This window comes from Cryptotermes secundus, unplaced genomic scaffold (genome assembly GCF_002891405.2).
Source record: "Cryptotermes secundus unplaced genomic scaffold, Csec_1.0 scaffold22, whole genome shotgun sequence".
NCBI classification, from domain to species: domain Eukaryota; kingdom Metazoa; phylum Arthropoda; class Insecta; order Blattodea; family Kalotermitidae; genus Cryptotermes; species Cryptotermes secundus.
Window position 1 is genome coordinate 576,563 of NW_019742961.1, and position 27,208 is coordinate 603,770.

The window sequence follows — 27,208 nt, forward strand, 5'->3', positions numbered from 1 at the left end:
AACACTTTGCATTGGTCAATCTGGCATCAACACGAGCAAAAGACTAAACCAGGGTAGCGGTCTGTTACATACTAATGAACCATCCCACGAGGTCATCGGCTCCTCCCTTGGGATCTTCTGTCATGGACGAAATTCACGGATGGAAAAATACGAGTATTTGAGTACACTCAAACCTTCGACAGTGAGTCCCAGTATTTTGCGGGGTACATAATCAATTCAGGCAATAAAGAAAATATGTAAAGGAAAGAAGAATAAAGAGGAAAGTAGAAGGAATGAAATATTGGAAAGGAGAGAAAGATAAAACGGTGAATTATTGAAAGGAAAACGAAGCGAGAAAAGAAGAGTGATAGTTAGCAATTAGGCATTAAAGCACTGCCCGTTAAAACAATAAATCATATTCTCCCGAGTCATAGGCATTTCAGAGTGCATAGCGAACAACCCTTATTAGTAGCAGAGATGCAAACACCACATGAGTTACAATAATTCCAGATTAGCACAGCGATAACGCTCTAGAATTGTATTCAGATGCTCGTTTCGAAACGCGGACATGATGATGATGATGATCGTGTTTCAAGATCCTTTCCATTTCATTTTCTTCCCGCTTATCTTAGCTCTCTACTGTTTATTTTCTGTACGTTGTAAACGAATACACAGAAATAATAGCAGTCATCATGAAACGTTTTGCTTCTGTCTTCTTAACATCTTGCTGCAAAAGATCACGTGATCTAGTGGGATACGAAGCTTCAAACCCCAATAGTAAACTGGGCTAGTGATCTCGCTACTTCACGGGATCACATGACAACTGACGTTTTGGTATTCTGTTAATAATTAAGCATTAAAAGCCACTAATTTCTCTGAATACGGCACTGAATTCGATTAAATACAATGTTGTTTTCGAGAAAATTCTTTTGTCTAAAGTAAACTTAGGCTATTTGTGGAATAAATGTTGCCATTGTCATTTTATGACCATAAGCAAAGCATATAAAGAGTACAGAAAAAAATTTTAAATACCATGCTTGAGAAAAAAATGACTGAAGACGTTACTTTCTAATACTGCAAATAAAATCGATAATCCTCTTTCTCAACGCTAAGTAATTTCACCAATTGTTACTGCCCATTTTCCACTATATTCGAAATGCGTCACAGTCTTAATACATTATTCACTACTTTCCAAATTATCTTATAAATTTGTGAAAGTTTCTTTTAAGTCTTGTGCTGAAACTAAAATTGTATAAATGATAAATAAAATGTCATAAAATATATCAAATAAATTATAGAAACGTCTGTTAATAATATTTTGCCGTAAGAATATCAATTTTATCTAAACAGATCCAAATTTCTTTAGTTTTTTCCAAATCATTATGTTCCCGATTTCAAGCGAACCTTCCTTCCTCTTAACGTGTTTTTATGTCCCAAAGTAACGGAACAATAGAAATTTACCGCTTACGTACTTAATGCATGTAAAATTTGAAATGGTTTATAAAAGCACAGAAGTCATATCCACACCCTTATTAAAATAAATATATGTGTACGAGTATGTAGTGACAGATACAGACAAAAACAGAAAACATTAACCAGCTGAGATTCCATTTGTTCACATACATCACAGACGGGTCGTCAAGTAGAGAGAAATGTTGGTATATCAAAACCTATAACAATATAGAATTATTTTTCTTTTATTGCTAGTGGGGTGGGACTTAAGTCCCATGTACTGGGGCCACTTCTGGCCTATTGTACAAGGTCCAGATGATAGGTGAGGGTGATTGTGGAGCAATTGGTGGAATGAAGATTGGCAGGGGAAACCGAAGTACTTCGAATGAAATGTAGGACTTTGTTTACGGGGACGTCATAAAAGTCGCTTAAGTTTCATGAAGAATTAAACCAGGTGGCGATATCTTAAATAACCTATAGCCTCACAGTCACATAAGATGTGTGTGTAACTTACATCCCATAATGAGAGAGCCATGCTATTTTCTGTTTACTTCTCTCCTCTTATTGAGTAGTTCTTGCAAGATATTATGTACTTATCTTGCAACAAGAGATCTACATTCACCGGTTTTTCGTTTCTATGATCATTTGCTGTTAAATTCATAAAGTGAGCTACGCGACATTTCTGTTCCTCACCTCGACGGAAATGATATAAGAACTGTGTGCTAACGCGTCCTCCCTTCTCTGAATCCTGAATTTAGTAACAACTCTATATTTGTGTTCGTACTGATTTTTACGTATCACTGAAGAGGTTAAATTGCCTCTCCTCCCGTTGTTACGCTTGTTGCAGAAACACTTGGAATACTGAACTGATAACCGTGCACTCGGGTTACAGAAAGGATGAACACTGATCGGGCTGGTTAAGGTTCACTCCTTCCACACCCTGCCCACAGTTCACACCTCCACTCCGTTAACAGGAATAAGCAAAGCAAAACGCAAGGGGCGAGAGAGAGAGCGAGACTGTTGCCTGAACAAAAGCCAGAATACGAGTGACACCTGGAAGGACTGGAACAGAACACGCGGGGGTAGGGGGTGGGGGAGGGAATCTGCGTTCATTCTTCCCCTAGTTTGACTGTTATTTCAAGTTTAAAGCTAAACGTGTCGTAACAACTTAGTACCTTTTGCCTAAGCAAAGATTCTGGGGAAGGACCGATTCGTAATCTACTCTGTGTGTGTGTGAGTGCGTGCGTTTAAGGGGGACTGAGTAGCGAGTGAGTGAGTGAATGATTATGTTACTATTAGAATAGTCCTGTGGTTCTACCCAGAGGTAAAGCGGCCTAAGCAAGAATCCCACTGCTCACACGTATGTAGTGCAAAGGTTTAGAATGCGTACAGGTCTCACTTCCTTGCCAGCTGTGAACCTGCATGGAATGTTCTTCGACGAAAGAGCTGTGTGTTTATAATTTATCTGTACGAGAGGGATGTTTAACGAAGTAAGATGGCGGAAACAAATGGTGCAAACATTGAATCGAACTTGCAACAAGCTGCCATGTCGCTGTTTTCTAGGACGTGACAGCAGTCCCGTCTAGCTTCACCTCCAACCCGCTGTCACACTTCTTAGCTTTACTCGAGCCGAAAAGCTGCTGTCTTGACTCCAGCGCTACCTTCTGCAACATTTGGCAAGTTCTGAGCTCTCGTAATTGTCATTCATCAGGCCGGTAATGCGGCACCGGTTGGGGACGAACTGTTAGCTTCAACATCACAGGCGGGGAGGGGCAAGTGTTTACTCCTTCTCTTCCTTCGAAGCCGACGGTATATTTTCTCTCCCCCTTCGAACCCAGCCTTTTCTTCGATCAAAGAGTTCACTGGTGAAAGAGTTGCGAGATTTCATTTCCAATTTCTGAAACTTCTTTCTTTTGTTATTTTTGCAATATTTCCACCTGACAGCTGAGGTAAAATAACATGACACAAATTGTATTCTTATTCACCATAAAATTAAAAATTGTACACCTTAAAACCACGTGTACAGTCACATACAAACTCATACATATGCGTGTGCTTATATATATAACAGGCTCTCTGACTGTTTACCGACGCTGTTTTCCTTCTAGCGAAGAGATTAATAGCATCTAATAATGGCATATCATAAAGATGTCCAAGAATGGTAAGCTGTGAAGAGGTTAAACCTTCCTTAAAAATGTTTCGAGCCTGAAAGTTTTCCGTGGCCGAATTAAATTGGGAAACAATGCTCTAGACTGTTCTAGCTACGTCAATCTGTCATGTATGTTTACAAGTATAATTATCCGTTTTCCTGATTTTGACCTTACGAGCTCAAGAATGATAACACAGTTTTTAAAATCATAATAAATGTGGTTTGTGATACTGACTGCAAGATCCCCAGTGTGAGACTGTTGTGTAGTTTCAGAGCATAAACACTCTGATGAATATATCGTGATCATTGTCGTCGGCGTTAATATGTAATTATCATCATCATCATCTAATAGCGATTTGATACGAGTTTGACGACCGGAGGGTCGGAGTTCGAGTGCCAATAGTGGCAAGAATTTTCTCAATTCCACGTCGTCCAGACTTGTTCTGGGGCCCAACCAATGACTTACGGGGGTTCTTATCCCTGGAGGTAAAGCGGCCGGAGCATGGACCTGACCATTCACCTCTAACTACTGCCGAGGTCAAAAATGTGGATATATATATATCCAGTCTTCCATATGTCTTCATTGCGTGATGTTTAATTAGTTAGTCACAGGGATATATTTGCCTTTACCTGTAACTCATGACACAGTATTGGATACAGAAAATAAATAACACAAATAATTCGATGGTTATTTGATCAGGTTTCAACCCAATTGAATTTTTGCGGGGTATATTCTGATTGTCATCAGTGAAAGCAGAAAGGAGTTTTCCAATGGAGTACACATTCTTTGCAATATCTGGTACTCTATTTTAAAACCGATTTATTAATAACTTTAAACAATATCTTATTGAATGTTGTTATTAATATATTATTATCCAACTGCTTTCTCGATATCAGATGACTTTCAGTGAATTTTCTCAGTGAAAAATAAATTTACTGAACAATGTATAAGAGTTAAACGTATAAAATTGTCATGATGATAGTGCAATATGAGTTAAATTCTTCTTAAATTCTGAACATTTATCCCTTTCAACACTTATGACACTTTTTTGACAATTATAATGTGTGCTGTCTTTTAAACCTAAATCTATCAGTAATTAACTCTTGAATATTATCTGTGAGGCTCGAAACGTGTTCTTACAGCATTGAGTCTAAGGAGCTCTGTCTTCTGGTATACAAATAATGCCCTACAAGAGAGAGAAAATACATTTTTGACCCATTTTCTCGTGCTTTAAAGTCATGAGATGTAACTTCTTTTGCTTGTAATTATATCCTGTATTTTCATGTCACTTTACAGTTTTTTTTTCTTAGCACTACAGCCCCAGTGGGCCTAGACCTACCTCCATTAACTTCTCCGTTCACTTCGGTTTTTCTAGATCTTACACATTCGGTAGGACTCCTTGGGCGGGTGATCAGCTCGTCGCAAGGCCTCTACCTGTACACAAACACAGAAAAAACACACACAAACTAAACATCCATGCCCTGAGTGGGATTCGAACCCACGATCCCGGTTTCCAAACGAGCGAAGACAGTGCATGCCCACTTTACAGTTTATATGCTACAATATAATAATAATAATAATAATAATAATAATAATAATAATAATAATTACTCTCTAATTCCTACTGAAAACAAAGAAGTATTGAGCACTCAAAGATTAAAATGAAGTCCTGTTTTTGAACAGGCTGTACATGCTGTCGTGTCATCATATTCAGTGTTGATGTGAACGAGAAAGCTATGAAACACAATTTGGTTAACACAAGTTGCGTTGATAGGAATGAAACGAGGTGAAATGGATGGGTATTAGACATTCTGTACACAGAACTGCAGTATGGAAATAGCATCACAGTAGCGTTAATTGTGGCGAGCTGTGTGTGTGAAACAAAGTTTTTCTCATTTATATTTGAGAATTAAATTACTTGTTGATTCTACGTGCAAGGTAAGATTAAAAAGTAAAGCTGTTCCTGTAAAAGGTCGTGGGAGCCCATAGGGTTGTGAGACGTCAAGGCTCCCATATTTTCTAGACAATCGGCTCACAAATGGCTGTGAAGTTGACAGCCTTACGCGCCGGCCGCCTTTTACCCTCAGGAACATTCCTGGTAATCATTTTAGTTAGAGGTTGAGTCGACCATAGTGACTGGAAGGATTAGGTTAATTGAAAAATCCAGTATCCTCATCGGGAGTCAAACCCGCGACCTTCTGGCTTGTAGCATAGTTCCTCAACCATTTATGCTTCTGGTTGCTTCTACATGTAAGCCAGCTACGAATTTTTTACAACTGTTGAAATACATTTCGACGGATTACACGAAATGTGAAAAATTAATCGATTTGGTGTAACCTTACATGTAAATAGGTCCAACATTATTTTAAGAAAATGTATCATGCAGACCCGTTGCTAAGTAATGACTCTGTAAAGAACGCCCGCTATTAGGCAACAGATTCCTAACAAGTAACAGAGTAATAGTGTTTTCTGTGCGGTCCGTGCCAAAATGTTATGCGCAGGACAATTAGTGAGAGTACAGTGCAGTCCAGTGCAGTGCAGGGAAGTTAGGAATTGTTTGGTGAGCTACTGAGTTAGTCAGGCAACTGCAGTTCAGTCGTTGTGGGCTGTTGCTGTTAGAAACTGGTAGCTGAGGCAATTTCGCGAATCCAGAGCAAGGAGAAAGTCCGCGTTTGAAGCCGTTACCAGGCAACGACTGGTGAAAACACAGCAGACTGAGAAAACTTACTTCGTGCTGTACTGAACTGCTGAGTAACAGCGATAGTGCTATGGTTACTTATAGTTACGATCTGAAAGTGTTCAGTAAATCCAATTACCGATCCATACTCCGTCTATAGTCACACAAATACGCGTGACATTATGTACATTAAACATTCGCTTTTCCGGCATAGATACGAGGTTATTACGGCGGTTAATAAAACAATTTTCTCGTTTAGACTTAGAAGGATTAGTGAATGAATACAGGCACTCACAGCTCTCTGTTTATTCACTGCCTACTAACAGTTAAGGAAATATATGTCATAAATAATTCCGTTCTAGTATTTCCACAAGAATGAAAAACAGTGAGAACATCCTGTCACATTGGCCAGTAGAGTAACAAACCATCAGTGTAATATTGTCTAGGTCATTAACGTAAAGTAGTATTGAAACCTTTAAGCTGTACAGTCATTCCTGATGCGAAGTGGATTGCGTAAAGGCAAAGCTGTCCCTGTACTCAGTCAATAAATCACAACGCCGTGAAGACATATGGGTGAAAGGACGTGTAGCTCTGTCGTTCTTGACTTCGACACTGGGTAGAGGTTAGTGGTCAACTTCACGCCCCTGGCGCTTTAACCTGGAGAAAGAACCCCCGATACCCACTGGGTAGGAGGCTGGGTGGCCCACAGACCCGCGCTGGTCACTGCGGAGAACAGAAAGATCTCCTCTTCCTGCCGCGAATCGAACTCCAGCCGTCAGTCCCTTAGCAAGTATCTATACCGACTGAGCTATTATGGCTCCTAAAGTGGAATACCAAGTCTGTTCGCTACTGAAAGGATGTACAACTTTAAAGCAAAAGAACAGCACATTTCTGTGTAAGCGGTATGTCTCGAAGTCGTAGTTATGGCAACAAGTTACGAAATGCACACATAGCGTCATGGTTTCAGCGCTCTGAAACCGTGAGACTGAAGGAAAACTTTTTACTCCATGTAAAATATGTCGCTTTCTTAGTACTTTCTGTGCTTAAATAATTAAACACTTCCAAAGAAAGACGTATGGGGGGTGGAAGTATAGATCTATGTTTTCTTGATATCGTCACCAGTTGGAGGTGTGCGGTCAGCTTCATGCCTCGGTCTTTTTTACTCCAAGGAAAGAATATCCATTCAATAGGAGGCAGGGTGGACCCTAGGGCTTGTCTGGGGGACGCCTAGAAAAGAAAATTCTTGATCTCACCAGGACTCGAACTCCGATCCCTCAGTCGTCCGTTCCGTAACCAGTTCCTATACCGACTGCGTTATGCAGCCTTATGATCATATCAATATTTTGAAAAAATTTAATGAATTTCCCCGTATGAAATTCAATACAACTACGGTTTACGTTCAGTGGGTCGTGTGTTGTTACAAGCGGCCAGAGAGGCGGAAAGGACACACGTGGTGAAGATAACAGGATTACTTTAGCAATTTTGCTTTCCAACAACGCCAAAATAGCCTTTTCGAATGTCCGATTTATATAAAAAATACAGCTTAATCCAAATGTACAGACTTGTCCGTGTTCATATATAAACAATCACCTTTTCGGCATGAAGTATTTTGTCCCATATAGTTTCTGTTTTACGTGTCACTGAAATCTCCGTAAGTTACCAGTAATACTGGCATTTGATCTGGTTGTGCCTAAAACTGAAATCTAACATTGCTCTTTTCACAGTTTAGGCATATTCAGTTCTTAATAAATTCTTAACAGCAAAACGAATCATAATGCAGACTGTGAATTCTCTGAAGGTTAGAAGGATCGTTTTTAAAACATTTTGGTGCTCCTGTGGCACTTCTTGTTTGGTATATCTTCCTTTATGAAAGTCTTTGGAGAACTGAGCATCTTTGACTTAAAAGCCATTAGATGCAAGGCGCCCCACTTGTGATCCCCTCGAGATTCAGATTTATGCGATAGTGATACCGAATTTTCGGGTTAAGTTTTATATATAAGGAGAGAGTGAGGGGGTAGAGTTTTCCTCGACGTTAAGATGTTCTACGGCTGGCACCAAGGGATCACGTGGCCACGTCCTCTTGGCTGAAAGCAAGCAAGTGACGTCATATTCAGACGTGACTGCATGTGACGGAGTGGGAAGCCAATATATTATATGACGTTATGGAATTAACTGCTTTTCAGAGAGACAGGAGTAACAAGACTGAATTCATTTGAAATGCCAGATCATTTTTTAGCTGGACTGTGATTGTTTGTAAAGCAAGTCTCATAATCTGAGACCTGTATCTGCCAGTCCTTAATAATAACTATCTTAGCCTCTGAAGCTGGTACACGACAGTCGGTAATAAATCCTAAACTACTCTCTGAGATATGCGCTTACTAGGCCATTATAGTCTGCATTGTCCTCTGAGGCAGGAGCCGTGATAACTCAGTCAGTGTAGAAACTGTCTAAGGGCTGGACAGCCATAGTTCGATTCCCGGAAGGGAAAAGAGATTTTTTTTTCTCCATAGCTTTCCGACCGGCTCTCATGCCCACCCAGCTTTCTGTTCATTGAGACCCAGAAGTTCCATCCCATTGGAGAAAGCCTAAACCTGGCTACTCACCTCCATCCAGTGTCGAAGTCAAGAATGCTAGACGTGTAGCTCCAGTGCCAAATCCGTCTTCATAGTGTGGTGCACAGGAACAGCTTTACTCTGCCTCCTGAAGCATATAGCATATACACGAAATTAGTAATAATAATGGAATTACAGTAATAAGCATCACCAGATCCAAAAATCTTACGGTCAAAAGTAAAATGTTCTCACATCATAACATTAATAAATTTACTTGGACGTCTCTGATGGGAAGACGCACAACCAAATTGACCATATTTTGATAGATAGGAGACGATAGGTGACTTAGTGAAGGATGAGAATGGTGAACTGCTTGCAGATTCCCACAACATTTTGAATATGTAGAAGAACTACTACTTTCAGTTATTGACTGGACATAAGATAGAAATACATACAGCTGAGCTGTTAGTACCTGATCGTAGCCCCTTTTGAGGTTGAAATTGTTATTGCAATATTGAAAAGTTATTAATCGCTAGGTAGTGACCAATTTGCGGCAGAACTGATTCAAGCAGGAGATTGAAAAATTATGTTCTAAGATCCATAAGCTAATGAATTACAGGTATATTTGGAATAGGGGAAAATTGCCTGATCAGTGGAAGAGTCTATTATTGTGCCGGTCCACAAGAAGGGCTATAAACTGACTGTAGTTATTAACGTGGGATGTCACTGCTATCAACTTCATTCAGAATTTTATCCAATATTCTTCTCTCAATGTTAAGTCCTTACACAGATGAAGTAATGTGAGATCATCACTATGGATTTCGACGTGACAGATGAACTACTGAAGAGGTCTTTGCATTCGTCAAATACTGGAGAAAAAATGGGAGTACAAAAATAGAGTACATCAGTAGTTCGTAGACTTCAAGAAAGCCTATGATTCAGATAGAAGGGAAGTATTGTACAATATTCTGACCGAGTTTGGGGCACCCATGAACTAGTTAGGTTGATTAAATTGTGTTTAAAACGAAATGTATAGTAAAGTCCGTATAGGTAAATATTTGTCTGATAATTTTCCTATCCAGAATGGTCTAAAACAAGTAGATGCTTTATCGCCCCTCCTTTTCAACTTTGCTTTAGAATATATCATTAGGAAGGCCCAGGAAAACCAGGTAGGACTGATATTGAGCGGGACACATCAGCTGTTGGTCTATGCCGATGTGTGAATCTACTGGATTATAATGTAGATACCACAAAGAAAAACGCACAATCTTTAATTGATGCTAGTAAGGAGGTTGGTCTAGAAGTAAGCACAGAGAAAACTAAGTAACTCTCTCGTCTCCAAAATGCAGGGAAAAATAAGGACATAAAATTAGGTAACAGATGTTTCGAAAATGTGGCATAGTTCAGATATTTTTGAACGACTATGACGAATCAAAACCTGATTTAGGAGAAAATTAAGGGGAGATTGCACTCGGGTAATGCTTGCTACCATTCACTCCAGGACCTCATGTCTTCTCGTCTGCTGACCAACAACATAAAAATTAGAATATACAAAATTATAATTTTGCCTGTGGTTCTGTATAGGTGTAAAACTTGGTCTCTGAAATTAAGGGAGGAACATAGACTGAGGGTATTTGAGAACAGGGTGCTGAGGAGAATATTTGGACCAAAAAGAGAGGAAGTTACAGGAGATTGGAGTAAACTGCATAATGAAGAGCTTCACAACTTGAACTCTTCTCCAAGTATAATTAGAATAATGAATTCAAGGAGTATGAGATGGGCAGGACATGTAGTATGAATAAGGGGTAGTGGAATGCATATAGAATATGGGCGAGAAAGCCAGAAAGAAAGAGACCACTTGGAATACAAAGACGTAGATGGGTGGATAATATTAAAATTGGTCTTCGAGAGGTATGTCAAAATGGTATGGATTGGATTTATCTGACTCAGGATAGGGACCAATGGAGAGCTCTTGTGAACACGGTAATAAACCCTCGGGTTCCATAAATGCTGGGAAGTTCTTGAGTAGCTGGACAATTGGCAGCTTCTCAAGTATGGCTCAGCTGCATGAGTGAATGATACCCCCTGAAGTATGAACTTGTCATATGACAACAAATCATTACTCTCTGAAGAAGAGTGTGCTTCCCAGTCAATAATAGAATGTAACTTTTCCTCTTGCGTCATGTACCTGCTACTCACCCGCCAGCCAGCGCTACCTGACATATATTTTTAATTTTTGTATTTTCATGGCAAAGTGAAGTATTGATTTTGTGGGAATTTTTCGTATATATATATACTGTACTTGGTTGCAGTTTGCTGAAAAGCTTTGGGCGGTTTCTTTGTGGCGACAATCTATGCTTTATTTGTCTGTCGTCTTCACTAGACCTGAACATCGTATTATGGAGCTGTGTTCCTGGATTTATCAATTATCCGTTTGACACTCTCAGATGATTGCAGTCTTTGGCAACTTCTCCTGCAGCACCTCATTCTCCTTCAGTACGATTTAGCCTCGATGTAGTGGTTTGGCATTTCTGACTTCTCTGCGTGTTAACAGTTTTAAAGTAATAATCCATTCATACTAGCGCCACTTATGCTGATGAAAATGGAAAAGATAATGAGATTGCTAAAAGGTAAAAAAAGAAGGTAAAGCTATCCATGTAGCATGCCGTGGAGACGTCGAGGCTACCACATTTTCTATAAAATCGACACAGAGGCGGTGAGGTTTCGCAAGCCTCACGCGCCGGTCGCCCTTTACACCCTGGAAGATTCCCGGTAATAATTGCCGTTAGAGGCTGACTCGACCCCATAACTATAAGAGGGGTTGGGTGGAAGGTTTAGGTCAATTGACAAATCAGTGGTCTCAACTGGAATCGAACCCGCGATATTTAACAACGCAAATTTACAATTTATGTTAATTTAACAGATAACTTTGTTAATTATAAATCCATACTGTTGTTTCCAGTTTCCGAACTCATTTCAGTGTGTTGCACGTTTGTAATCTGGTGCATTTTAATTTAAAGTAATTTCTACTGTAAAAATTAATAAGTAGAAATAACAATGAAATGGATGTTTTGTTCGAATATCACAAAAAAATAAAGTACAAAATAAAATATAAAATAGCGTTGCAATTTTTCACAGCATTTGCAAAATTAAAATTGCACTGTCGAATTTAGTATCCACTTGTAGGATTTTTGTAAATTTACCGTTATCTATTACAAATTAACCTCAGATATTTCCTTGTTTTTATCTTTGTTCTTTCGAAATGTAAACCTGGTAGGAAATGTTATCAGTGTTAAAAATCTTTGGATAACTGTCATTATGGGCATAGACGCTTAACAATATAATTGTTGTTCAAGTAGCCAGGAAATTCTTCGTCCCTTATAAGTGACTGTCAGACTTCTCGAGAGGAACACAATCTGACAATCCGGCTTCGGCAGTAAAGTTTCTAACTTGTATTCGGACAGTGCATGGTTCGAAACACAGAAGGGCACCAATTATCCTGACCGAATAGTTTCGCGTTTTTTCTGAGTTCATTCAGGCGCAACCGGTGTAGGACAATGAAAATGTAAAATTCTCTTCCTTCTACATCCTTTCTAGTTCATCATTCACTAATCATCCTGTCATTACACAGCATACAGCCTCCGCCACTGATAATGTCGGATAACAATTCTTCCAACAAGACAGACCATGATGCAGAAAATGAAAGTTTATTTCTTCTCCAGTTCATGTTATGTTTCCGATATCTCTCATTTATGAAATATCAATTTTCGTATCTACAAACATTCAGTAGTATGGGGCTGTGCAGGTAAAAATGTAAACTTTCCATGAAACGAGCCGTGAAGGTCCACAGGGGTGTGAGACGTTACGGCTCCTACATTTTCTAGACAATCGGCTCATAAATGGCGGTGAGGTCAGCCTTACGCGCCGGTCGCCCTTTACCTCCAGGAAGATTCGTAGTACTCCTTTCTGTTAGAGGCTTAGTCAACCTCAGGCCATATTGCGGCTGGAATAAATAGATCAACTGAAAAACCCTATGACATCGGGAATCGAACCCGCGACGTTCCGGCTTGTAGCATAGTGCCTCAGCCAACCACTCTAATGCGTGCCCCGTCTGAGCCTATACTGAATTATATTTCACACGTCGGGTTATATCCGTACTGTTGTTGTCTCACAGGTGCTTCTGAGCTGTATGAAATTCATAATGCTTATGACGAGTACGACTTCATATCCTGGAGGTATGGTGACCCATCATTTGAAGACCGTCACGAACCGGGATTCCTGTCTGATACTATAGTTAGGCCATGTCTCCTGTGACCTCACAGCGAGAGCCCGATGGGAGTCCATCTTGAAACTTCATTCATGAAATTCAGCAACCAAACCTTTTTCAAAAGTTTGTATTAAACATGCATGCATATTCGGAACTTATTTTTTATTGCTAGTGGGGTGGGACTAAGTCCGTTGTACTGCGGCCACTTCTGGCCTATTGTACCAGCCCCAGATGATAGGTGAGGGTGATTGTGGAGCAGTTGGTGGAATGAAGATTGGCAGGGGAAAACGAAGTACTCGGAGAAAGTCTACCTCAGCGCCACTTTATCCACCACACATCCCACTTGACCAGACCCGGGATCGGACCCGGGCCGCTGCAGTCGAAGCCAGCCACTAACCGCTTGAGCTATGGCGCGTCCTATATTCGGAACTTTAATGCAAATTTACTTGTGGTAGTCAATCCCATTAGAAGTGTTCTGTCTCCTGGGATATAATGCTGTTCCAGTTCACTGACAGTCAAATGACGTTTCGGAGGAATCTGTCGTCTCCAACAGCGGAGTAGAAGAATAAGCCAAGCAAGAAAGCGGCATAAAAAAGGTAGCAAACTCTGGAGGCGAGATATTCCTTCGAAACGTCGTTTGACTTTCGACGGACTACAAGGTGTTACACTCCAGAAGATAGAACTTTTTATAGCCTCAGATCTTGAAATCTCGTTTGAGATACAAACAGTTATCTTCAGAAAATACAGTATGAAGTAATCATTTACAACGTTCGTGTATTTTCTGCATTTGAATGTGGACACTCGTTCTGCTGTGTACTGTGTGACTTCTTATCGGATCAGATAACAGCACTTCTCTGATTGTCACGTTTTAAGTTCCAACGTTCAGGGCATTGTGAACGTTTATCTGCTGTCAATTATGTGGTTTATTCTCAAATATCGGCATCTAAGAACGCACGTGAGAATTGATGTTTTTCAGGAAGTGACAGGATGGACCAGAGTTCGGAAGAAGCGAACAGTCTCTCACATAGGCAAGAGACGTCTATCTGTTACGTTATCCGAAAGCTTGATTCCGTGGCCACAAGAGCTCGCTTAAAGACCTATCCCAGAGCAGATAAATTAAATTCACATCATCACATATCATTTGTTTCAAGAACCATTTTAATATTATTCTTCAAGCTACGCCTAATTAGTTAATTAATTAGTTTAGTTAATTTAATAATAGCGGCCTCCGTAGTCTAGGGGTAACGTTTCCATCTCATGACTCAAGGTACCCGGCGGAGGTCGTGGAATTTTTAAGGGCGGAAAAATTCAGGAACAAGTCCTCCGGGAGGGAGTTTCAGCTGTGGGTCCCGCAAAAGATCCTCATGTATCTAGGAGACCTCTGAACAAAATTAGGCAAAGTTTCCGCCTAGGTAGTTTCCAATGCCTCCGGTAGATGGGGAAGTATCGGGTACCACTGCCAGACTCGCTGGCTGAACGGGGCTGATAACGAGCACCAGTATCGGAAGGGTATGGCGACAGTAGAAATTAAAGGGGGACGCACAATGAACCAATAACTGGTCTAAGTGCATGGGGAAACCCACCCCCTCTAATAATGGTTGAATGAATGAATGAATGAATGAATTTAATAATGATTCTCAGAATTGTCTTGATGGCCTACCAGTATGCCCTGGGTTCTGTTTGCAGTCACAGTCCATTCATTAACTTGTCATCAACGTTGATGCACAGTGTCTTTTATTTGCATTTAAATCTCGCTGTTGAACAAGGATATTACGTAATTGAAAAGATTGCGCAATACTGATACTGTGAAAGAAAGGCAATTGGAATTCGAACGAACTTGATTGTGTGATTACAGTTTAAAAAGATATAAAGGAGATAAGAATACAAAGAAGAAAAACATCGAAATGGAATTACAAATAAAACATTCGAAAGGAACCATTACGAAGGACACAAATTATTTTATCTATAATTTTGATTGAAATATTTGATATACTAACAATTAATGACACTTTAGACCCAGTTCTGGTATCAGTTCATAAACGAATGACATTCTATATGCAGTTAATTATCAACTCTGTCTCACATGCTGAAATAATTTATTTGTGAGCCAGTGTAGGCTTGTGTTCATTGCTGACACAACATATCTCTTTCTTTTCTGAAATTCGTCTTGTGAGTTGTGTAAGTGTAACTACATATCCAGGTAGGTGATCCTTGGAACAATGTGAACTGTTGAGATCAGAGGGAGTCTCGGTATCAAATGACAGGTGGTTCTTTATAAGAATATATCTGTGAAATGTGAATATACAATTAATATACATCTAAAAAGCTACATTTTCCACTCTAAAGTTGTTTTATATTTAATCAGAACTGCTATGAAGAATCTATCAGACTTGGCGAATATTGTGCTTCTAGTCATCGTGTTCAGTGAGACTCTGGGCTTCGAGTATGGCGTGCGAGGTGATATCTTGAAAGTTTATCGCAGTTCAAAGGAAGGACTTATCTCTTCAGGTAAGAGAAATTATTTTATGTAATGCAGACATATGTTCTCGTTGTTTGCAGGAGATGCAGTTTATTTCTAGACATACTTGTTTCAGTATTTCTCGTAATCACAATAAAATTCTCAGCCTCTAACAGAAATAAGTACCAGGAATTAATTAAACAATTTTCCTGGGGAAGTAAAGCGCGTAAGGATGACAACCTTACCGCCATCTTTGAGCCGATTGTCTAGAATCTAGACTCTAGATAGTGTGGGACCCTCAACGTCTCACAACCCTACGGGCCTTCACGGCCTGTTACAGGGATAGCTCTCCTTTTTTTTCTTGTCTACTTATAATTCGGGAAGACTGAAACAGGTTTTAGAATAACATGTTAATATATTGCTGTTTTGTTTCAATTGGGTCCTCATCAGCAAATTTCCATTAACACTGTTATTATTCTGCGCTGAAGCATCACTTGATATCATAGTCCGAGCTCTGAAAGATTTTGCTGTGCGTATCAATGCTAGTTCTCAATGGTTCTGTACGTCTTCCGCGCAGGTAGTGTTTTTCTGTGGTAAGGTCAAACCCTTTAACTTCGCTCGGAATTTAGATTACCTGAAAGTAATTTTCTTGGCAATAAAAATAATAAATCATACAATTATTGACGTTTGAGACATCCATCGATCTCCTTTTATATGAAAAGACGTTTCGGAGGCTACTATGCCTACGTTCCCAGGTGAAAAGCATACTCAGTTGGGCCCAATCGATAGAGGAAGTGCCTATCTCCCGGATTGGTTTATGTATACAATCCTTGTGTTGGTTCTAGTATCCGGAGATAGGAACTAGCTCTAACAATGGGGCTAAACTAAGTAGGCTTTCATCTGAGGGCGAAGACAGAGTAATATCCGAAACGTCGTTTTAAATATAAAGAGGACGATGGATAATGTCCAGAAATTCAATAATTGTTTCAAAATACCGATTTCATGAGCTCTTAGGTATTATTAGTCACAGATCATAATTATAAACATGATGCAACTGAGAAAAGATTAAACGCGGAAAATATTTTCTATCGTTCAGTTAAAAACCTTTTCTCTTCCAATCCCAGATTGTAGAGCCTAAAGATTAAAGTGTAGTGAACTATAATTTGAATTGGTTTATACGGGTTAGAACCCCAGTCCCTCATTTAAAGGGCATGGTAGAAGTGGAAATTATCTCCAAGGAAGACGCGGGCGGGAGGCAACAGGGCCATTAAACCAAAATTGTACATGTTTTATTATGGAAGATTTGTATTTTATAACACACTGAGAAGAGATGAACAGCAGTGAGTTCAGAATGAATTCTGATTTAATTGATGTTAATTTATGCTTATTAGTTACATATTGTGCCGGTCACGGTAGCCGAGCGGTCTAAGGCATGTACTGTCCTCGCTCGCTTGGAAACCGGGATCGTGGGTTCGAATCCCACTCATAGGGCATGGATGTTTAGTTTGTGTGTGTGCGTTTATCTGTGTTTGTGTACAGGTAGAGGCCTTGCGACGAGCTGATCACCCGCCCAAGGAGTCCTACCGAATGTGTAAGATCTAGAAAAACCGAAGTGAACGGAGAAGTTCATGGAGGTAGGCCTAGGCCCACTGGGGCTGTACTGCCAAGGAAAAAAAAAGTTACATATTGTAATTAGAAATATGTAGATTATATTTATCCTCAGATTTAGGAAAGAAATTATTTACTATACAGATTAAACTATCTATAATACTGGCAATAAACTTAAGCCAGCAGCATAAGTAAGGCTACCCCTTACATTCCAGAATCCAGGATTTTTGAAGATACTATCCTGAAGAACATAATTTCTGCCATAAGGGACGGTTCTGAGTGTCTCGGAATTCCACCTCTGGATCCCTTTGACTACGAGGATAACATCCACATCGGATATTTCGAAATAAAGAACACCATACTGTAAGTAGATCAGCAAATTTGAAAACCATGTTCCAAGATGGAAAATATCAAAATGCTTGGTATTCCATTCTAGTTTCATAAGATTTAATCGAATTATAAATAAATGGAATTATATTCAACTGCAATAGTAGTATGTCACTGTTCGGAAACAGGTCTGATGTTCGCTATCTGAATTGTAATTACCAGTTTTCAATGTACGGATGGACATCTAATGGTTTGTCAAAAATAATGATGAAAAAATTGTAATAACGCTGGCTGGAGATGTCACGTTTTCTATAACTCCGATACACGTGTTAAACAATCCAAACCTAAACCTGTCGGGAGTGACAGGTCAGTGGTTGTAAAATGTTTTTTCCTTCCTGCTGCTATTGTCTTGCTTTCTGTTCCAGGATTCTTTATTAACTAATTTTATTGGCATTTATAGGAGCAGGATCTTCTGTGAATAGTTGTAGTGTCATTTACTCAGAGCGTAGAAAATCTAATAGGAAATATATATTTACCTTTTGTTCCTCTTCTACCGAAGGAGCTTCGCATGGAGGAATAAAAAAAAAATGCGTGTTTCCTAACTTGTTGATTAATGTTTTAGATCTTTCGCTCAGACAGTCCTCATTAGAACTTCCCATTATTGTTCTGTTTTAAAATTCATGGCTCACTCGAACACGTGACGTCTCAGTCATAGATTCGGCGTAGTTTGATGTAGGATAGCGTATCTACGCTATCAGAATAATATTATTATTTATCTATGAAATTTATTCCGAGATTGCAATATTATTCATGTCTTGGATTATATATATTTTTGAAATATCCACATATTTTCATTTCAGAAATAAAATATTCTTGTGGTCACTGATTCATATTCTGCGTCTTATGTCCTTTGATTTTGTTTTGTAAAACCTGAAAGAAAGAGATCACTTGGAACTTTGAGGCGTAGTAAAAATGTGAAGATGTTCTTGATATTTCCTGTTATGAGAATAATTATTTCAATATCTGTGTTAATTTTGTACTTAAACAAGATTTAAACATGTAAGATGAGAGAATGTGGACAGGATTCACCTTGCTCAGGATAGGGTCCAGTTACAGGGTCTTTTAAAATTGATAATGAAGTTTCAGCTCCGTAAGGCGAGAGCATTTCTTGATTAATTGGGCGAATGTAAGCTTATCAAGAAAGCTCTGCTCCACGGAATCAATTATTTAGTTAGATAGGTTAGTAGCTGGTTGTCTGGTTATTTAGCCACTTAGTTGTTTCCGTAATTTAATGTGATGCCTCGTCACTAAACTTATTTTCAGAGTAAATCGTAAGGAATACACTTTATGTATTACAATTCCTTTCGAAACAACTCGCAAGCTCCATGGAGCTAAGCCCTTTTTGAGAGGCCACCAGTCGCCCAGCTACTCAAGAATTTCCCAACATTTTATGGAACCCGACGTTTCATTGCGCGTTCACAATGGTCCCCATCATAGGCCACAAAAATGTTGTCCCTACCACCGCATCCTATTTCTCCAGGAAGGTAAAGGTAAGTTGTCCCTCTGCTTGACTAATTAAACACTACACCATGGAAGAATACGGGTGAATGTTTGTATAGATCCACGTTTCTTTACCTTGGCATTAACTGGAGGTGAGTGGTGAGCTTCAAGCCCCTGCCGCTTTAATCCCGGGGAAAGAGCCCTCGGTACCCATTGGATAGGAAGCTGCCTGGGCCCCAGAGCCGGTCTGGACAACATGGAGAAGTGAAAATTCTTTCCCTCACAGGGACTCGAACTCCAATTCCTTGGTCGTCAATTCCTTATCCCGTCGCTATGCCGACTACACTATCCCGGCTCCCCTATTTCTCTAATATCCATCTTCATATTTCCCTCCCACATACGTCTGTGTCTTCATGGTAATTTATTTGCACCTTACTTTCCTACCAAATTGTCATCGATATACTGGGCAACAAGTATTTGTTTTTCAGGTTGGACTATGTGAATCTGGACGGAGTACACTCTACGAAACTGTCAGATTTTCTGGTCCATACATTTACATTCGGGCTTGTCGGACTTGAAGTTGTTCTCAACATCACTTTTCCTGAAATAAATCTGCAACTGGAGCATTACAACATCAGTGGCATTGGCATTGATATCATCCCTTTCGAAGGCGACGGAGAAATCCAGTGAGTAGGCACACTGAATTTCTTCTTAATAAGACGATGTTACATTGTACTTTCCAGTACAGATTCTTACAAAATTTTCTCATCCATCGTGCTGTACTGAAATTGTATGCATGTGCGATTTTAAGTAAGTTTTTATTTTCACTACAAGGTTCCAGTTTGTGAAGCATTGCGTTAACTTTAACCCCTTTAGTGAAATTCACCTCCAGCACAATAAATTGTCTGAAGTACTCACAGTGGTAGTTATGAAGAGTTCTGTCTACTGGAAAATAACCCTGTGCAGTACGTCGCCTCCATCATCAGGGTAGAAGAATAAGCCCAGCCAGAAATCTGCATGAAGCAGGTAGCAACCAGAGCTTGCTGATTTCTTGTTTGGCCTAATTTTCGACCCTAAGATGGAGGCGACGTGTTCCCCTGAAACATGGGTTAATTTTCAACAGAGAGCGCTGCTCTATATCTTGGAAGATTGAACTCCTCAGAAGAAACGTAGTTCCAAATAAGCATCACTGTTTGGTGGTGGAGTAACTGTGAGTGTATTAAATAAGAAACAAATTAGCCTAAAACATTTTAGTCGGAAATTCTGGAGGGAACAGAAGTCTGGGCGTCGCTAAATTGTAACATTAAAATATAATTTAGGAAAGAGGTTGCTAAGGTATAGACTAGATACAGCTGCATCGTGATAATTACCAGCACCGGACGATTACGTACCTATTAATAAAACTTAAGGTTCCATGGAAGAAAGAATTTGTTGATTATCTTCTTCTCATGGAAGGGTAAATATAGTGCAATTAGTTTTTCTTTAAATTAACTTAATTTTTTTTTCGCATTTTTCTTCTTTGCTACTGAAAGAAAACTGCGCTTGTTAGTGGTATGCTCTTGTTAGTTTATGTTAAGAATGATGATCACGGATTAATTTGGAGAGATAATTCTGTCAATCTCCTGATTACAGGCTGACAGTACGCGATGTGAATGTGGCCACTTCATTCTCCTTTGGAGTGTCAGAAGCTGGGACGATATTCCTGGACACACTGAGCCTGGAGCTCGCAGTGGGCGAAGTGAAGGTTAGATAATGTTTTTTTTTTTATTGCTAGTGAGGTGGGACTAAGTCCCGTGTACTGCGGCCACTTCTGGCCTATTGTACCAGCCCCAGATGATAGGTGAGGGTGATTATGGAGCAATTGGTGGCGCCATTTTATCCACCACAAATCTCATTTGACCAGACCCGGGATCGAACCCGGGCCGCCGCGGTGGGAAGCCAGCGACTAACCGCTTGAGCTATGGAGCGGCCACCAGGTTAGATACTAAAACAATGAAGTGCTTGAACTAGTTGATAAGATCAGAGCTCTGTACTTATCAGTATTAACACTAGAAAGAGAGGTAGATATTTCAAGTTATTCCAATTGGACAGAAATTGCGTTCTGCATCAGTCACGCAGTATATTAATATTCTGATTTGCTTACAAATTTTTAGCAAGGAAATCTGAAGAGATGCTTGGGCATATACAATATATTAGGTTAATAATAATTGTATCATTCTTGCAGAACTAGGTAATGAGATTATGGGCTTGATTGGTCTGGCTCAGGATAGAACGCAGTAGCAGGCTATTATCAACAGGTAACGAATCTTCTCATCCCCTAAAATTCGAAGGATTTCATTGCCAGTTTAGCTACTATCGATTTAAAATCATGAAGCCTGCAACCAATATTATTCGAACTACTAACACAGTTATGTGTTAGAGAGCTTTCAAACGTTTTAAATAAAGCGAGAATAGTCATGTGAACAGAGAAGATGGGTATATTACCCTTTGCAGCGACTTTAAGGGTAGACTTTTTGTTAATATATAGAGTTTACCTGCTCCTTGTGATAGCAAGTGCCTTGTTTTCCAAACGAAAATGAGCTGTTAGGCAAAGTCACATTGTTCATGGCACACGGTTAACACGTAATGTTATTCTACAAGTACGACCCTCGAAATAATAAATTTTGTGAACAATTTATAAACGTGGCACGCATGTTATGGTTACCTACATCGTCAGTTCTACATATCCTACTTAACCGAGGTACGCCCGAAAAATGTGTCAGGCCTTTAAGCAATATGTGTCTTGAAATTTTCATGTGGCAAATACATCTAAAATAAAAGTGTGATTTAGCGTCCTTGTACAATAATCCATTCAAAATTAACTGCATTGTATAGGAAAGGTAACAAATAATATTATCTCTAATGGTATATTCAAGTTTTCCTGTTATGTCAGTAATTAGTCGAGGTATTTTTACACACTTCAGGAATGTGTCTGCGAACTCTACCAAATTAACGCCCGTGAATAAATATTCGTTTGATGTTATAGTAGGAAGCTGTAAATGCCCGCCGCTCTAGAGGATTACATTTGTCGTCATGTTACTAAAAATGCTGTAACTTATACAATGTTTGTGGTAAACGAACGAAATTAACGTTGCTTTTATCTAGAAAGAATATAGAATCTGGTATTGTAATTGAAAGATTTTAAAATCTGTAAAAATTCTTACACAGTTCTGTATGGGTGTGAAACTTGGTCTCTGACATTAAGGGAGGAACATAGACTGAGAGTGTTTGAGAACAGGGTGTTGGGGAGAATATTTGGACCGAAGAGGGATAAAGTGACAGGAGGTTGGAGAAAACTGCATAATGAGGAGCTTCATAACTTGTACTCTTCTTCAAGTATAATTAGAAAGATCAAGTCAAGGAGGATGAGGTGGGTAGGTCATATAGCACGAATGGGGGAGACGAGGAATGCGTATAGGATATTGGTGGAAAGCCAGAAGGAAAGAGACCACAAGGAAGACCAAGGCGTGGGTGAGTGGACAATATTAGAATGGATCTTAGAGAGATAGGATGGGATTTATTGATTGGATAGATCTGGCTCAGGATAGGGACCATTGGAGGGCTCTTGTGAACACGGTGATGAACTTTCGGGTTCCAGAAAATGCTGGGAAATTTTTGAGTAGCTGCAGAATTGGCCTCTCCTCAAGAAGGGCTCAGCTCCATGAGTAAGGAAGTAAGTAAGTAAAAATTCTTACACTGATTCATTTTTTTTGAACGTTTGCCTACCTTCTGCTTTTACCTCATGCACAATACGTTTCAGCAGTATAAATGTTGGCTCCTGGTTTATCAGTTAGAGGGAGAGGAAGTTTATATTTGTTTCTGCTGAATCATATTCCCAGATTACAGACGTTGCCTGTTCCTAGTAGCATGCATTCTCGGGACGTTATTTCAGAGGGCAGTTGTGTGATACAGATTCAGACTGCAGTACAGATAATTTGACAGTGGTCACGACGGAAGCTCGGAAAGCGAAGTCGACAAAGAACCATTATCCTCGTCGACAACCTGGGGACCACCACAAAAAACATGACAGGAGGGGTGTCAATATTTTTTCCGGTGGAGCAGTGGGGATAAATCTCAATACGTAAAGAAGGATTCCGCCCCACTCTGCATTTTCATGCTTTACTTAGCAGGAATTATCCAGCTGCTAGTGGAAGAGACTAACAGATATTATCACCAGGACCTAGACAGACTTGAAGACGGTCCTTCTCCGCGCCATGATGTAACCGACTCCGATATGTTTCTGTTTCTAGGAATCAGCACTCAAATAGGACATAATATAAGGAACAGACTAAAGGACTACTGGTAAACTGCTGAGCAATTTTGCACGCCTTTCTACAGCAACAATGAAACGCGAGCATTTTCTTCGCCTTCTTCGTTTCATTCATTTTGCAGACAAGAACACAGAAAGTGACAGGAATGCCGACAGTTATGACCGACTATGGAAAATTCGGACCATCTTCGATGGTCTAAATGACGCATATCAAAAATATTATAGTCTCTCTGAACTAATTGCCATATTCAAAGGGACGGTGTTTTTCAGACAGTACGATTCTGAACAGTTTCTTCATGTTGTCATGCTGTGTTGCGAAACTGTCACATCGAGACTTTCGTCTCGCCCTTGTGCGAAATATGCCGGAACATGCTGCAAGGGCTCCACCTCGCCCACAACGGCCCATAGGTCGACCTCCTGCTCTGTCATGTACAATATGTCGATTGGAGGAAGCCAATCGACATCACTGGCCAACTTCCTCAACCACGAGACTGAACTGTCGTGTGTGTTCTTCAGGTGCAAAGAGGAGAAACATCCGAACAAGGTGCAAAGAATTCGACGTTGGACTCTGCATTTTCGGGTGTTTCCACGAGAACAGCACGAAGACTAGATTCAGTTAGGTGATGCAAGAGTGAAGCCTGTTTACTTATCAAACTGATGCCAAAAAAGAATATAAGTAAAACAAAGATTTATATCTTCAAATTAGTTTTTCAAAACACTGTGAACGCGTGTGGACTACACGTCCCATTCGGAGCACTTCGGCCACGACGACTGCACTTTAAATGTCCCATACGGCGTATCTCTTAAAGGTTAAATCTGCTTCACAGAAAACAGTGTCTAGGAACCTTGACTTCCATCACACACGGTTCATCGTTAGCAGAATGTGAATATGTTAGCTATGCTACGATTCCTGCAGAAAATTGTTTAATTACTTAATCAAGCAATGTCAGCTCCTTGCTTTTGGATTCTTCATCTGTCAGGGAAATATTCTTCTTACTTTAATGACAGGTTTTCACTTGATATTCATATCTGAGTAAACAGAATGCCGTATAAGAAATTAGTGACATCGAAACCTGAAAAGTTCTGGATTTAATAATGGAGTAATATTTTGATGGTCTTCATTGCTGTAAGGTACATCTCTCAACTGAATATCCAAAACAACTCGATATTTATACATAACATATTACAGAATCGGTAACAGATACAGAGCTATGAAGTTATCTGTACTATATAGCTGTATCATTTGTTGACAGTTCTCAATCACAGGCCTCATGGGAGGGAGTCGAACCAGTTACTTGGCCAGTGATATAGGGAGTTCAGCTGCACCGAAGGCTATAAGAGAACTTCAGGCCTTATACGGACCGGAAATCATACAAGAATTGAAGAAGATCTTAAACGATCTTTTGACTGGTGAGGGACTTTCATCATCTGACATTCTTAGCTGTCTGTTATAGTAGTTGGATTCCTTCACAATACTGTTGCAACTTCAGAACAAACTTAATATATAACACGTATTTCTGACTAGAATTGCATGAATTTGTTTCCTGTATTGTACTCTTTACAGAGACTTAAATTAAAATAAAGTGAAATGCAAATAAATACCATGAGTTCAAACGTAATTATTGTACGAGTAGACCTACACCAGGAAACTTTATTTTAGCTTCATGTGTAATAATTTAGTTTGTATTTAAACCTACTTTTTAAAGTTTTCTTCTCAAAACAAGACTGAGATTTGCTGTGTAGTCACATCAAGTAATATACGTACAACAAAATTTCACGAACTAGTCAAGGTAAAAGAAAAATACAATAAACTGCAACACAGTTTGTTATTGCATGCAATTTAATAGTTATGCCGATCACTAGCTCTCTCTGAAGAATGTTTTGTATGGCGTAAGCAAAGTTGTAGCTCGAAAAGTGACACATTGTCGCAAAAATAAAGATATTTAGACACATTTTGCTTCAGTTATTCTAAACTCAAGTAGGCATATGCATTTTATTATTACCTCAGATGTAGCAATTTCTTTTTCCAACTTTCCATTTGTCTAACTTCCGCCCAAGTTACCTCTTAACTGACTGAGATTGTGAAACCAAGGATAGCTCTGTACAAAAGTAACTGATTAATCTGTTCACGGTTTAATGCCAGGCGCGTCCTCAACATACATAGTTCTGCACACCACACGCACGATAAAAGCACGTTTATGATCACAGAGTGTCAGAAGAACAACCAAGAATACCAAGGTGTGATGGCAGAATTACGTTTAAATTGATCCTAGAGGTAAAGTTTTTTAAATGAATTGGATTCAACTAATTAGGACGAGAAATTTTGTGCACGGTTATGAACCATCACTTTCTGAATCTTGACCACAGGAATAAAAGTGAACTTCTGAATGAAATCAAATACCGTGGGACTAGTCACTTTTGCTGTTCATTTAATGTGAAGATCATGCTTAGCTCTGACATCTGTTTCCCAAAGATTGTACCGAGTTGTTCAATTCCGGAGCTTCATCCAATATTATCATCACTTCCTTCTTGTTTGAATCATTGCTAAGACACCGGCTCTCCACTTCCCAACCGAATCATCATTGGTTGACATTCTGCTATGTTTCATTCCTGTGCAGTTGATGTAGCATCCTCAAATACACAACCAAGTGACATGTTCCCTGTTCGCGGACAAGAGCTGAATAACTCTCTGTTCAGTGACTAACAATGCTGCTTGATATTATGATAACACAGTGTGCCAACAGAGAGATGCATGGACTGGTTGCAGATAGGGCTAATTCTACCGGTAAGTGGACCTTCCAGTAACAGTCTCTTTGTCGTTATCTCATTCGCATGACGAATATTTATATATAAGAGAACCGGAGCGTGAAGCTAACCACTTACCTCCAACTATTGCTTTGTTTTCTCTTTGTGTGTCTCTCTTTGTTCATGCTTAATTTATAATTGTCCTTTGAGCTTTTGAGTAAGCACATAAATAGTAAGTAAATGAATACAGAAATAAAATTATAATTTACAATAATTTCGCTAGCGTAGTTAATTGAGGCACTACGTTACAAGCCTGAAGGTCGCGGGGTCGATTCCCGATGAGGTAATTGGGTTTTTCAATTGATCCAGGTTGGAATAAACCTGTGTAACGAGCAGCTTCATATCTTGTACGTCGCACCAAAACATTTTAGCATGACCAAATCAGGAGGACTGGATCAGCAGGTCATGCAGTACGCATCGGAGAAAAAATAATGCATATAGGGTTCTAGAAGGAAATCTTAAGGAAGGAGAGAACTATGAAGACATAAACGTAGATGGGAGGATAATATTAAAGTCAGTCTTGCAGATATAGATTGGTGGATCTAAACTGATACATCTGGCTCATGACAAACACCAGTTACGTGCTCACGCGAACAAGGTAATGAACCTTCGATTTTAGTAAAATTCTGGTAAGTTTTTATATACGGTTGAGCAACTACTGGCTTCTCAAGGTGGACTCAGTTCCATGGAATTAATTAGTTATTATTATCTTCGACAGAGTCATCGTCATCGCCAAGTTAATAGTCAGGATTTTACGTGGGATAGATTACTGATTGGAAGTTCACACGGTCGCTAGTGATTAAGTCAGGAGTAGCTTAGAAAATGTGACGTTATAGGCCAGGGGTCTCCAAGCTTTTCGAACCGCGGGCCACATTAGGTAATTCAGCACTTTCAAAAGGCCGGAAAAAATGAGAAATTAATAACTCTAGGTATATGAGTTTTATTGAAAGCACAGAATTTCATGAACTAAATACAAAGTACGTGAGAATAAATTATCGTATATTAATGACAACAGACAATAGCAGCAAATGCTCATATTTTCATCACAAATTATAATAAAACAATTAATGTGAATGATGGAACTCTTTTTGCAGTCTTAAAATCTGATTAAATTGAGGTTCAAA

General features: G+C 39.5%; 1 protein-coding gene across 1 annotated transcript in view; it reads left to right on the forward strand.

The window, feature by feature from the left end:
- Positions 1 to 19,660, forward strand: part of LOC111873384 — a 76,506-nt gene extending 56,846 nt beyond the window's left edge. The window contains exons 2-4 of the mRNA XM_023868049.2: positions 15,443 to 15,585; positions 17,359 to 17,506; positions 19,459 to 19,660. Of these exons, the coding sequence (XP_023723817.2) occupies positions 15,443 to 15,585; positions 17,359 to 17,506; positions 19,459 to 19,660 (493 nt within the window). The remainder of the gene's footprint in view (positions 1 to 15,442; positions 15,586 to 17,358; positions 17,507 to 19,458) is intronic.
- Positions 19,661 to 27,208: the final 7,548 nt, after the last annotated feature.